Consider the following 15,110-nt stretch of genomic DNA (forward strand, 5'->3'; position numbering starts at 1 on the left):
AATAAATAAAAATATCCGGGGCATGTCCTCTAAAATTTGGATGCCTCGGCACAGCAAATAGAATTGGGAAATCACTATTGAGAGATGATGTTCAAGAGAGAGGTCCTTGCTTTGATCAAATGCCTAAACACACATTCCAAACGATTCTCTAGGCCTTCAATCCCACTTTCCAACTCCACCAATCTTTTATGTGCCATCTGCAACTTCTCAACATCGCAAGTATGTCTGCGAAGTGCGGCATCCACGCTTTCCAATTCATTTACATTCTCTTCACACGATATTACCCCCTTGTGCATCATCAACTTTGACACCACAGACCATCTTGTTTGCTTTGAGGAAACTGGTGATGACAAAAATGAGAAAAATGGTTGCAAGATTGAAGCACTGATTGCATTAACTTGTGTTAGGACCCGGATCACAGCTGAGAAATGATGATACTGGTCCTCGTCCTGGTGCTGGTCCAGGAGGAGTGGTGATGCTCCAAGTTTGTTTCCCATTTGCTTCAACTCTGTGATCAATTTCTTTCCTTTCTTCTTCATTTGCTTCCTGAATTTAATGTAGTTAACAATGTTATCCTCAATGCTCAAATCACCCTTTCTCCTTCGGAGAGCTGATTGAAGAGTATGAACATGTTCCTTGATTTCATACATGTTATCCCTTGCAATGCCACAAATGTCCAAAAGCCTCACAGATCCATCCAACAATTCATCAATACATTTCTCATGTTGATGATACTGGGAGAGGACTTGTTGTGTCGAAGGCATGCTGAGAAGATCATTCATGCATCGGTACAAGTCTTCCAATCCCGAAAGACATGTAAAAATCGACTCACATGTGGTCAAAGGTGATGATGCGTCCCAAGCTTTGAGCCTGTTGAGCTCATCTTCGATTCTAAGGGTGGTAGGATGTGACCTTGAAGGCAAGCTGATTGATCTTGAATGGTATTTGCCACCCATTTTTTTTTTTTAGTTTGCTCTTTTTCTTCTTTCAGAGCTTGAGAGTTTGAGATGTTCACTGTCAAAATCAAACAAGGGAATATCTATTTATATAAATATTGGATGCTATGCTATGCCAATGTGAGCGATCATGTGAGCCAGAATGGGCATTGCCCCTTTGAGCCCGGATACCATGTCACGTCATTCACCAAAATGATGAAGAATATGTATGCATGCATGAGGTGTCATGTTTTGGCTGCAACCTGAAGACTCTGCCTCCCTGCCTGCTTGCCACATTTCCCAAATTCCCAAAGTTTAAAAATTGCAACAGTTGTCTCACTTTCTACATCTGACTTTTTATTTGTTAATAATATATTACTATTGTTTTCGGTTACCCTTTTTTTTTTTGACAAAAGTAAAATTTAAAGATTAAAATATAGTTAGAATCCCTGAATTTTATTCTTTTAATTTCTGAATTTAAAATTTTAAATTCAATTGTTAATAAAATTAAAATTTTAAAAAGGTTAAACTTTTATTATATCAAATGGCGAATGACATACGTTGTTTTAGATTAAATTATAGTTATAGTCTCATCACTATGTTTAAATTTAGAATTTAGTATATGTACTTTAAATTGACATAACTTGACCCTTAAAATTTTATAATATCATTAATTAATCTAAATAATTGACGCCTTTTATTATGTCTGACACAATGTTGAGCTTAGTTTTTTTTTAAATACTGTTCTAACTTATTATGTCGAAATAAATTTCCTTTTATGTTAGAAATGTGCTTTTAAAATATTTTTTCTTCCCAGCACTTTAACTCGAACAATTAAAGATATTAATAATTTGGACTAACTAATGTTATTGTAAAACTAAATGATCAAATTATGTAAAAGTAAAATATAAAGACTAAATACTAAATATGTGCATAATATAAGGACCAAAACTATCAGTCGACCATCATTTTATAAAGGCTAAAAAATAAATAAATATTCTACACGTGTCACGAAGAGAAACCTTAGGGCATTCCTTTTATAAGAAAACGCATTTTTAAGACGAAAACAAAATTGTTCCTTACAACATCCTTAACATTTTAATTAAAATATTTATATTTACTAATATCGTTATAAGAGCAGAGTCTCAAAAGTGATCATAATAGAAGGATTAGAATTAAAATTTGACCAGTTATAAAATAATGGAAAAATTGAGGAGGCGTTGTGTAAGCCTTCCTTGGTTATATAGACTTCAATGTTAATTACAACATAGGGACTGCATTAATACTTAACAAGGGTGTATTTGGACAGTAACCTTTTCTGTAATTACAATCCTTTTAATTGTCTAAATATGTTTGATTGATAGAGTGTAATTATGTCATAATTTTATATATTATGTTTGATAATACAATTCGTAATTATAAATTATAATTACACATTTATATAATTTATATATATTTTAAAATATTAATTACCATAAAAATATCAATACCATAAAAAAATATAAACGAGTAATAAAAATGAAAATAAATCATCATATATAATATATTAGTCCAAGAAAGTAGTTAATAATACGATTGCTAATAAAAATAATAAGAAAATAAACATTATAGACAATTTTATTTAATTATTTTAGCATTCCATATTTGTTGGACTATATTGGAAAAATCAATTTGAAAATAGTGGAATTCAACACAATGGAAATTTAAAAATTTTCTTTAAAGCCGACCGGTTGGGATGTTTATATCAATAAACCATTTACTTGAATAGTGCATGTGTTTTGGATTAGACAGAATAAGTTGTTCATGGCTTCCGACCACTCGATCTTCTCCACTATCATTGACCTTGGTTTGTTAGAGTGTGGGCATTATTCACAAATCAATGAACACTTTAGTAAAATTTTGAGGGCTAAAAAATCGAATATCAATGTATATGAGGTGTGTGTTTAACCTAGCCCCTAATATATATTTATAGATAAAAATAACAAGAGTTTTAATTGAACAAGTTGTAATAAAATAATAATATTTTAATAGAAAAAATCAACTCCTACTAGGAATGTATAAGGTGGGGGTGGGGCAAGCCCTCTATGGGATTAGGGTTTGCTATTTCTCCCTATAAAATCAGTCTTATTTGGGCCTCGTCATTTACCATATCAATTAGTGTTATCCAATTTTTAAACCAACTCATATAAATTTTTTTAGCCTAATAAATATTTTTCCTATCTTAAAAAATTATTTATTCATTTTGTCGAAACCATTTTTTTAAAACAGGGTTGACTTTGATTTTGGAAACGAAAATGAACACAGGAGTCGCTACCAATCCTTTTTTTGGATGATGTGTGATATGGTCACCTCGAAAAGTGGTTGTTTTTGAATAAACGACTTGATTTATTAAAACAACGATTTTGGTCCACGAAATTCAAAAAGACGGGTTCGGGAGTCGGTTACGTACAAGGAAGGATTAGCACCCTCGTCACGCCTAAAATTGATACCTAGTTGATTAATTAATGTCTTAATGTCGAAGATTGAAAATTTGAACGAAAATTTAAAATACGATCTCTTTTTGTATTAATGTTAATTTTACTTAAGATTTGCTTCAATAAATCGAAATAAACGTTAAAGACCCTCTCTTCTCTAGACTGTAAAATGTCACACCCCGTACGTTGGGACACGACACAATGAACCTTCGAGGATAAGCTTGCCTTTAAAAAAAAACTTATGTATTTTAATCTCAAAAGGATATTCAGTTGTTTAGGTTCAATGAGAAAATCGAGACCCCATAAGTTAGGGTATGATCTCTCGAATCTCCAAAAACAAAACATTGCCTTATTTTTAAAAATTTTCTTTTTTTGAATTTAAGTAAGAACTAATGTGATACTTAATAGGACATAGGTTTAATTTAGTCAAACATAGTGTGAAAGAGAACAAATAAATTTTCTTAAAAAATAATGCATAACACAACAATAATGAAATGATGCAAAATACTTTGTGGATAAAATATTTAAAGGTAAATAATAGGATACAATATTAATGGTGTGATGTTGATTGTTAAATTGCAACTACAATAAATGAAGCATCATAAAATAAAATAAAATGAAAATAGGAACCCCATAATAATAAGAAAAATAAATAAACATAACATGAAAATCTAATAATTTAAAGAAATGATAAATCAATAAAATATAAACGAACAATCAAAATAATAATAAAAGGGACAATAAAATATAATAATCTAGTTTAAAATTTATTTTAAATGTAAAAGGTTGAAGAAATAATAATAAATAAACAATAAATAAAAGTGAATAGCTAAAAATAAATAAATAAAATAATAAATAAAAAAAGGAAAAAATCGAAATTAAGCTGCCAAGGACTAAATTGCAATCTGGGCAATACTTTAGGGCGAATTTCTTAAAAAAAAGATAGGTCGATCTAGGGACTAAAATAAAACCCGGGCAAAGGTGCATGGACCGAAATGGAAATATTCCCCTATCATATAAACGTCGTCGTTCTTTATAGGATTAAAATGAAATAATAATAAAATTGTAAGGTAAATTTAAAGAAATGCAAAACTGAATTGAAAACTAATTAAAAAGTGGAAGGGCTGAAAGTGAAATTAGCCCTTCCGCTGAAAACACGTGGATCCTGAGGGTCAACGGGTCGATTTTCGGGTCTGAGGCCAAAACGAGGCGCCGTTTCATGTTGCTATAAAGGCCAAATTTTTTTAAAAAATCCTTCATTTTCCCCTTACCTCTAAAAAACAAAACAGAATTCTCTCAAGCCCCATTCTCTCCCCAGAATCCGGCCAGGGGTCCGGTCATCGGCCACCGCGCATACCGCTGGCCGCCAGCGACGGCGCCACTGTCCGAGGTGGTCGAAAAAAACCAAAATCTCCCCTTTCGCTCCTCTTTTCGAGTAGAGCCCGAATTTGGGGTTAAAACGGTCCAAAAGACCTCCAAAAAACGAAGAAAAAAAAAGAAAAAAAAAAGACTAAGGGACCCTTCGGCTCCCCGTAGCCGCCGGTGGGGTTTGCGGCGAGCCCACCGTCTCAGCCACCCTCAAGGCTGAAGAAGCCTCCGACCACGGCGTTAAAGGTAAGGGATCTCACTCTTTATTTTTATACTATTTATTTATTTTCGAAATAATAATAATAAATATAAAAATGGCACCTTGATTTTCTTTGTTTCAAACTCTCTTTTTGTATTCAGAATTCCTTCAAAAATCGACCCCCTATTACATTTTTATTCCCGGCCTTCATAGCCGATTTACATTGTTCATTGATGTTCTATTATTGTTTTTGCCTCTGTTCGGTAATCTTTTTTTCTTTCTCTTTTCTTGCAAGTGGTCAGGGGAGAGGTAGCCTACCATTTTGGTGCAAGAGATGCGCCAGAGGAGCAGACCTAGGGCCGAGGTGCGGGCGGTGCGCCCGAGGGTGGCAGCAGATGGATGCAGCGCACATGGGGTGTTAGGGTTAGGTTTTACTGAAAATGTGTAAAGTTTTAGGCCATTTGGGCCTTGTTATTCCCGGGCTAAACTGGGCCTCTACACATTTAATTAATTAATTAAACTAATTAAATTATTTCTCAGCCCAATTCTAATCCCGTTAAAATTATGGCAACGGTACTGTATCAGAATTTATGAGCAAATAAATTTAGTCAACTTATTCTTATGAAATTATGATGACTTATGATATATTTGATAAAGTCAAAATTAAGTGCTAAAAAAGTGTTGAAAAATAAATATTGAAAAATTAAGTGTTGAATTTAAGTTATAAAATCAATTTGGTATATTATTTAAAATTAAATATTGAATATATTGTTTGATAAATGATAATATAATCTTAAACAAAACAAAATAAAATAAAATAAAATAAAATTGAATTTATTCTCTATTAAGTGATATGTAGGTCCTTATGTTTCGGTCCAATTTTCAATGGTATTGGAAAATATGATTTCGAACCCTATTCAGTAAATCGAATCAGTAAAATATTAAATATGAGTATTTATGGAGTTGTTATAAAAATATATCAAAGATTGGTCAAGTAATTTTATCGAATAAATAATTAATTAAGGCCTGTGGATTATATTGTAAAAGTTCAATTAATATAGAGTTTTAATCGACTAAAGGCTTGAGGACTTAAATAACAATTAATCAAATGGTCAAAATGGTTACTAGACCATTCTTAAATAGGAGAAAGTGGATGATGATGGTGTAATCCACTAAGATTAATTAATGTTAAATTAAGTTAATTAAATTATGTTTATATTAATTAAACTAACTTGATTATTCTTTAATCCAATTATAGACATATGTTAAGTTAGTGGAAAATTTTCATCTTCATCTTCCACCTATTTTCTTGTAGTACAAAAGAAGAAAACCTAGAAATTTTCATGACATTCAACCATAAATTAAAAGGTATATTTAAGTTATTTTCTTGTAATTTTATAGATTTGAGGTCATGAGAGCTTGATTTAGTTAGCCAATGTACCAATTTATTAAACCGTTAAAGTTTTGGAAAAGTTTTCATTGTTGATTTCTTGAAGAATTAGGCTTGAAATTGATAGATTTTAAGCTTAGATTATGAAAATGACTATATTGTAAAGTTAATTTAACTTATTGTTAACTTTGTTACATTAGGGACCAAACTGAATAAATGTAAAACTTGACATGAAATATGTTAGAAATATAAAGTATAAGGTCTCTAATGAGAATATATGAAATTGAATTTTAATTCAAGCTAGGAATTGAAAGTTATGCTTATCCCGAGTTTAGAAACCAAATTGAATACAATGTAAAATATGAGGAAATCGAAAAATGAATTTATATAGGTTCATACATATCATAACATTGTATGAAAGTGATTAGTATCAATTTGGATATAAAATAATTGTATAGATCAATATTTGGATCAAAGTGGAGCTAATAGGGAAAAACAAAATTATGAATTAGTCTTTGAAGTATCCATTCTTTTCACATTTTGAATAGGTAAGTTCATATGGAACTTACTATATTATTTTATATTATGTGTAATTTTGTGTTTGATTTCATATATATGTTTGGATATAATTAGAACACTAGTGAAAATTGCATGTATGGTTAATAATGAACTAAATTGAAATGTTATGTGATCATATTATGTAATAGTACAAGGTACAAATGTGAAAGTTGATTGATTACAAGGCATGTAAATGAAAACATTTGGTCATGCACAAGGTACAATATGAATTATGGTTGATTATTATAGGGATAGGTAATGACATATATACGAACATGATGCCCCTGTGAACTTAGTAAAAGCTTAGGATACGGTTGACATGCCAATAGGGTTATACGCGCGCTTGATAAAAAATTTTACTTGTTATAACGAGATTTAGCATCTTTTGTAGATTCTCGGGTCATATGTAACATAATTTTAGCTTGGATGGGTAACTTGATGTAATTTCAGCTTGTGTGAGCAACTCAGTTCACCCGTGTATTCGGGTCTGTTTTACTATAGTTCCATCAGGCAAAATTCATTGAATTGAAATGGAAAAACTTAAAATGTATTGATATGAAATGATATATGTTTATAGTTTTTTATGTGACATGAAATTTCTTTGGTATTAATTGATATTATTCATGATATTCAAGTATATCTAACTTATTTGAATGTTAATGTTGGCACGTGACTAGTTAAAACATTATTTGCCAAATATAGCCAAATTGTATGCAAAAGTGATAGGTAGTTGTTATTTTTATAAATGATCAAGGTAAGCATAGTATTTCCATTTGGACTTAATAAGCATTTTTAATGCTTACTCTAGTTGTTTCCTTTCCTTGTTGATTGTCACATTGCGGAACTTGTCGAGCCAGATCAGTGGGAATCACACACTATCAAAAGACGGTAGAATTATGTTCTTTAGAGTCCAAAGTTTGTGGCATGTATATAGAGGCACCTTAGTGTGAAAATGATCATTTTTGGATTGGTTATATGGTAATTGTGGCATGGTTAAATCTTTGTAATATGATTTCTGTTTGACTTGGTAAATGTATGACACTAATCATGTTTCATGATAGTATGAGTGATGATATAAGCTTATATGCTTTGACATGTGGAAGATTACAAAATGAGAAAAATAAGGTAGCTAAGTTGATGAATAGTTAGAATTGGTATAATTGAATGTTATGCTTGAAACATAACTGGTATATGTTTGTTTTGGCTTTAACTAAGGTCATATAAGTCCTTGGTGTATCAAAAGTGTGTTGACACCATTTTTTTGATAAAATGGGGTCGACTTGGATTTTGAAAACAAAAAAGAACATGGGAGTCGCCACCAATCTTTTTTGATGAGGTGTGATTGGGTCGCCTCGAAAAACGGTTGTTTTTAATAAATAGTTTAGATTTATTAAAACAATGCTTTTGGTCTGCGAAATTCAGAAAAATAGGTTCGGGAGTCGATTACGTACGAGGAAGGATTAGCACCCTCGTAACGCCCAAAATTGGTACCTAGTTGATTAATTAGTGTCTTAATGTCGAAGATTGAAAACTTTGAAGAGTTTTAAAAATATGATCCTAAAAAAAATTGGAATAATATGGGTTTAAATTTAAGAGGATATTTGACTATTTGGTCGAACGAGAAATTGAAACCCAGCATGTTAGGGCACGCTTTCTCGAATTTCCAAATGCAAAATATTACCTTCATTATTTTTTAGAAAAAATCCTCATATCGAGAAAACAAAATGTCATATCCAATGCGTTAGGACATAACGTATCGAATTCCCGATACGAGAATACATGCCGAAAAATTTACTTATTTGAAAGACATTTGATTATCTCGATTTTGGAAAAGACCATATTCCGTAAGTTAGAACACGATCTTTTATTAATTTACGAGATCGTTTTAAAAAACTTATGTTTAAAAGATTCGTGTATTTAGATTTATCGTGAAAATCAAAACCCTGTAAGTTAGGGTACGACCTTCTCGAATCTAAACATGAAATTTTACTTATTCAAAAGTCATAATTTAAAAGGATATTTTGTCATTTAGGTTAAACGAGAAATCGAAACCCAGTAAGTTAGGGTATGATTTCTCGAATTTCTCAAAACGCAAATCATTGTCTTATTTCGAGATTTTTAATTTGGATAAAAGGGAAATGAAATGCTCAAAAATGTACGTTTAATTTATTAGGTTCTTAGAGAATTCATTTAATATGTAAAAGGAGTTATACTTGGCTTGTAACGATAGTACAATATACATTCAAAATAACAAGAACATGATATTGCATAATATAAAAACATATAGCGTTGATAGCAATGAATCACAATTATAAACAAAGACCATAATAATACAAATAATAATATGGGGAACCATAAATACAATCATAATAAGACACACACACACACACACACACACACACACACACACACACACACACACACACACACACACACACACACACACACACACACATACATACATACATACATATAATCAACTAATCTTTAACATATCAACCATTCATACCATTTAGATCATATATGCAAAAGACTTATAAATAAAATATGTTCACTTAGCCCAATTTACACCTTATCATGCCAACTTCAAAAGATACAAGAATTTAGAAGCAAACCAAAACTTAACCTAACTTAGGTACATGCCATTCTTAAGTTAAAACGGGATATACAAACTTTGGTGAGTTGGGAATCATCCACTAGATGCTGGAATTAACTTGTCACTAGCTCGAGAATCTATTAACCTGTATATGAAGAAAACAAAACCGTACACTGAGCAATACACTCAATTAAGAAACATGTATACATTAAATTTCTAATCTAATTCCTTACAATTCTATCTAAAACACTTCCATTTTCACAAGGCAAGTATACAACTAATTTCATTTACTAACTCATTAAATTTGCATACAAGTTTAACAATTTCTCAATAATTCCATAAACTATTTGATTCAATTCAATCACTATATCTAATTACAATTATATACATAATTTTTCATCTTTAACATACATGTATGTACACATACTTCTCATATCATACCACATTTTATATCGTTTTCAAGCTTATCGACTCATTAATGCACGACCGACCCCTAGGGCTCATATTCAATTCATTTCACCTATTGTATTTCCATTTCATATATATTACTCCACATACAAATCAAGTAATTCATTCATTTATAACCATATTAACCACCACAGACTTGGAATGAATATACGAATCCATCACCCGGGTTCCTCGAGAATGATGACGCTATCAACGACATATTACCACTTCGGATTTCCCAGCCATGATGGCTTTCACAAATTGATTATTTTTTAACCCCGAATTTCCCGACTACGATGGTTTTCAATCAATACTCTGACCCTATAGCATGCCAACTATATTTGACTCGGTCCGAATAACTAATAGAGTATTCAACTTCCAATTCAGTATATATAGTTTATTTACAATTTCATGTAAATTATCATATATCAAGTAAATCATAAAACTTGTATTTTATTCAATTTAGTCCTTGTATTGGAAATCGATCTCAAATAAATCAATCAGCTCAAGTATTTACCAATAACTCACCTCGAACTTCATATAATGCAAAATGACATGCATATGTGGAAAATAAATAGTTCCCAAATCATAGAAATACAAACCAGAATTTCGAACTACTCGTTGATGACTTTAGATTTTCCTTTCCCTATCGACGAATTCGGGTCGATGTTAGCCACGAATTGATATAAAAACATATCACACTATCAATAACCAACCAATTCACAATCAATTATCAATTTATATAAAATTTTCAATTTATTTAATTTAGTTTTTAAAACTGGGACTAACCTAACTTTCAATTTATAGCTCGAAATTGAAACCCATTTTCACAAATACCCATTAGAGACCTCCTATTTCTTATTCCTACTATAAATTTTACATTTTATTCAATTTTGTCCCTAATATACAAAACTATCGATTAAGTTTTACAATTTAGTCATTTTCTTAAAATAAGCTTAATTTCTATCAATGTAACACCTAAAATTTTCAATTCTCAACAATAACAACTTTCAAAACTTTAATTTTTTTTACCAATTGGTACATGAGCTAGCTAAATCAAGCTCCCATGACCTCAAATCTATAAAATTACAAGAAAATAACTAAAGACTTAATTGAATTTTGAAGCTAAAAGCTTGAACCTAACAAAAATGGCTTCCTCTCTCATTTCTTTCTTTGTACGGTTTGGAAGAGAAAGAAAGTTGATTTCTTTCCCTTTTAATTTGTCTTTTATACTATACTTAAATGGTTAATTAACATAATTAACCTTAATTTACTTAATAAACCTTATTATTAAATTATTAATCCCAAAACCTTACCGTCCTCTAACTTAAGACCTAACATGGTATATTTGTTGTTTTGAACCTTGAATTAATTGCAATTTAAGTCATCAAGCCATTTTATAATTAAAATATATAGCGATTGGACTTTACAATTTAGTCCCTAGCCCTAATTAATCACAATTTCGACTAAATTGACTATCCAAATTTCAATTCACCTATATACTAACTCCGTAAATATTTGCACTTAATATTTACGAGCTCAGTTTACGGAAATGGGGTCCCAAAACCATAATTTTCGATATCATTGGAAACTAGGTCTTTACATTAACTAAGACTATCAATACATCAAAGCATACGAGTTACGCACACATTGTCTGTCATTTACTTAGGATTAAGGTAACCACACTATGAATGTGACAAGCGAATAAATCCATAAACGGATATAGGATTTATTTAACTTGGGTCCTATCTAATAAATTGTTAGTCCAAACAATCACACCTATGTCTCTACTTTCTAGGAGTCATCCGCTCCAACCCCTAAGATAATGTATCTCCTCATTTAGACTTGATAGTTGGCATATTAGTATTTTAATCGATTTGTTCAATCTCGATTAAACTAAAGACTTGTTTTAGATTATCTACTAATACAAACTATCTTCTCGCGTTACGATCCGTCCACATATACAAAATATATTAATGATAATGATAGAGTTTTATTAAATCAATTTGTTCGAAAAATTACAACTACATAGACATAATCACTACACTAAAGACACTAGATCCCAATAGTCGCTTACTTGCCCTAGTAGAATAGTTATAGTCATATTTTGCATTCTCATATCCTCTACATGTTTTTTAAAACTCCTTGTCATCAGAGTCTTTATAAATGAATCCCCAAGCTCTTGACTTCGTTGCACTCTATCGTCATAACTTATTATATTAATATTATCGACATATTAATTCTCCTTATTCTTGAAATGCATTTTGTTTCCTACGCTTTTTTATTTTACTCTTGTTGCCTTTCTCCTTAGCTTTGTGTTGCTAAAATATCTCTGGGTCATTGAAAATGGAAGTTTGCCGGTTAATGGAAATATTAGCTACATGGATGCTATAATTTACAAAAGAAAACCTGAAGAACTTGGATAACATTTCTTGCCTTAATTTACAAAAGTGTAGACACAAACAAGCATGCAATGAGTTTCTCAACAACGTTTTATCAATAATCATGCGATATTCCAAAGTAAGTTCATCTATTCAATAGATACTGATTCATATGGAGTGTTTCTAATATTATTAGTTTCAACTTGGATCAATTTTTGAAGGTGATTCTTGATTTGAGAAATTATTAAATAAAGGTATAATGATTTTTTTTTAATTTTCTAATTTTATAAAAAATATTTTTATTCTTCATTTTTTCTCTTTTAGCTCTAAATTTGCATTTTGACAATTTTTTGATGAAATTCAAAATACATGCCAGTATGATCCAATGACGTAACTTATATATCATTCTATAACAATAGTTTTTGTGTGTAATGTACAAATTGGTTTGAATTCAGATTGGAATAAAAAATCTCTGGGCATGTCCTCTAAAATTTGGATGCCTCAGCACAACAAATAGATTTGGGAATCTCTATTGAGAGATCATGTTCAAGAGAGATGTCCTTGCTTTGATCAACCGCCTAAACACGCATTCCAAACGCTTCTCTAGGCCCTCAATCCCACTTTCCAACTCCACCAATCTTTTATGTGCCATCTGCATCTTCTCAACATCGGAAGTGTGTTTGCAAAGTGCAGCATCCACGCTTTCCAATTCATTTACATTCTCTTCACACGATATTACCCCCTTGTGCATCATCAACTTTGACACCACAGACCATCTTGTTTGCTTTGAGGAAACTGGTGCCGACAAAAATGAGAAAAATGATTGGAAGATTGAAGCAGTGGTTGCATTAACTTGTGTTAGGACCCGAATCACAGCTAAGAAATGATGATACTGGTCCTCGTCCTGGTGCTGGTCCAGGAGGAGTGGTGATGCTCCAAGTTTGTTTCCCATTTGCTTCAACTCTGTGATCAATTTCTTTCCTTTCTTCTTCATTTGCTTCCTGAATTTAGTGTAGTTAACAATGTTATCCTCAATGCTCGAATCACCCTTTCTCCTTCGGAGAGCTGACTGAAGAGCATGAACATGTTCCTTGATTTCATACATGTTATCCCTTGCAATGCCACAAATGTCCAAAAGCCTAACAGATCCATCCAACAATTCATCAACACATTTCTCATGTTGATGATACTGGGAGAGGACTTGTTGTGTCGAAGGCATGCTGAGAAGATCGCCCATGCATCGGTACAAGTCTTCCAATCCCGAAAGACATGTAAAAATCGACTCACATGTGGTCAAAGGTGATGATGCTTCCCAAGCTTTGAGCCTGTTGAGCTCATCTTCGATTCTAAGGGTGGTAGGATGTGACCTTGAAGGCAAGCTGATTGATCTTACATGGTATTTGCCACCCATTTTTTTTTTAGTTTGCTCTTTTTCTTCTTTCGGAGCTTGAGAGTTTGAGATGGTCTCTGTCAAAACCAAACCAGGGAATATCTATTTATATAAGTATTGAATGCTAAGCAATTCTAATGTGAGAAATCATGTGAGCCAGCATGGGCTTTTCCACCTTTGAATCCGGACACCATGTCACGTCATTCACCAAAATGATGAAGAAATATGCATGCATGCATGAGGTGTCATGTTTTGGATGTAACCTAAAGAGTTTGCCTCCCTGCCTGCTTGCCACATTATCCCAACTTCCCAAAGTATAAAAAATAGTAGCAGCTGTCTCACTTTCTACATATGTGGCTTACCTGGTGTGTCTCCATTTGTAAGAACCTTAGAACAGCAAAAGGTGTTTATTAATAATATTTCTCGAGATTGAGATCTAGATCTGTTACATAAACCAAATGGCAAAGTGTAATAGTTAATTAGGATATTGTAATTCCAAGATCTTGATAATAGCATAATTGGCAACCCTTTTTATGCTAGTATATTGTGTGCACGAGTGGCTTGTACTACTCTTGTCTCCATCATTTTGTTTTATTTGCTCGCCCATTGGACGTTGTTTGGTAATAAGGTAAGACCACGTATTGCTCTATTCCAACACGTGTGCCAATAATAAGGAGTGTAAATCATTGATTTGCCTTTTGTCATCACAGCTGTTGCTCTTTCCATGAAAATCTAGAAATTACCAATCCTCTACTAGTTGGTAGGCTATATTTAATTTTGAATTTTCCTTTTTAAATATTTATAACTTAGGCTTCATTTTTTTTTTGGAAAAAAAAAAACCTAAAAGAACTAACTAAAACAAACAATCAAACACCCTACCATTCCAATAATTTCTTAAAAGACATTAAAAACTCTACCATTCCAATAATTTCTTAAAAGACATTAAAAATCTAAGCTACTACCCTTAAAGAATGCCAAAATTATTGATCGGATTTGTCTAACTTATTGATGTTTTAATAGTTTCTGAAAGATTTCAAGATAATTCTTAAAATACGAAAAGATTCCTATTTTAAATTGTAATAAGTTGGTACTTATATTTATTTATTAACTTTTCATAATTTTTTATTAAATTTAAGGCAATCATGCCACGGTACAAGAGAAGAAACTATTCAATGATAAGGTCTAAGGGGCTGGTCTTGTCTCTGCTGACTGCCTTTGTATCCTTATAGATTTAGCCTTAGCTTAAGTCTTTGGAAATTATAATGAAGATGTTTTATGCATTCAATGATTAAACAACCATATGAAAGCAAAATGGAGAGAATTATAGAAGTCTAATTCTATTTGTATTATATATCCAACTTTCAACTAAAGT

The 15,110-nt window shown here is 31.6% G+C and overlaps 2 protein-coding genes across 2 annotated transcripts; both read right to left on the reverse strand.

Annotated features, from left to right (window-relative positions):
• Nucleotides 1-74: 74 nt before the first annotated feature.
• On the reverse strand, nucleotides 75-956 carry LOC105801026 (uncharacterized). The gene has a single exon (XM_012632372.1). The coding sequence runs from the start codon at nucleotides 954-956 to the stop codon at nucleotides 75-77; it is 882 nt and encodes a 293-aa protein (XP_012487826.1).
• Nucleotides 957-12,726: 11,770 nt separating this feature from the next.
• Nucleotides 12,727-13,802, reverse strand: LOC105803662 (uncharacterized). Its single transcript, XM_012636003.2, has one exon. It carries the CDS (start codon nucleotides 13,757-13,759, stop codon nucleotides 12,878-12,880), a length of 882 nt encoding a protein of 293 aa, XP_012491457.1. The 5' UTR covers nucleotides 13,760-13,802; the 3' UTR covers nucleotides 12,727-12,877.
• Nucleotides 13,803-15,110: the final 1,308 nt, after the last annotated feature.

The sequence above is a fragment of the Gossypium raimondii genome, chromosome 11 (assembly GCF_025698545.1).
Source record: "Gossypium raimondii isolate GPD5lz chromosome 11, ASM2569854v1, whole genome shotgun sequence".
NCBI lineage: Eukaryota > Viridiplantae > Streptophyta > Magnoliopsida > Malvales > Malvaceae > Gossypium > Gossypium raimondii.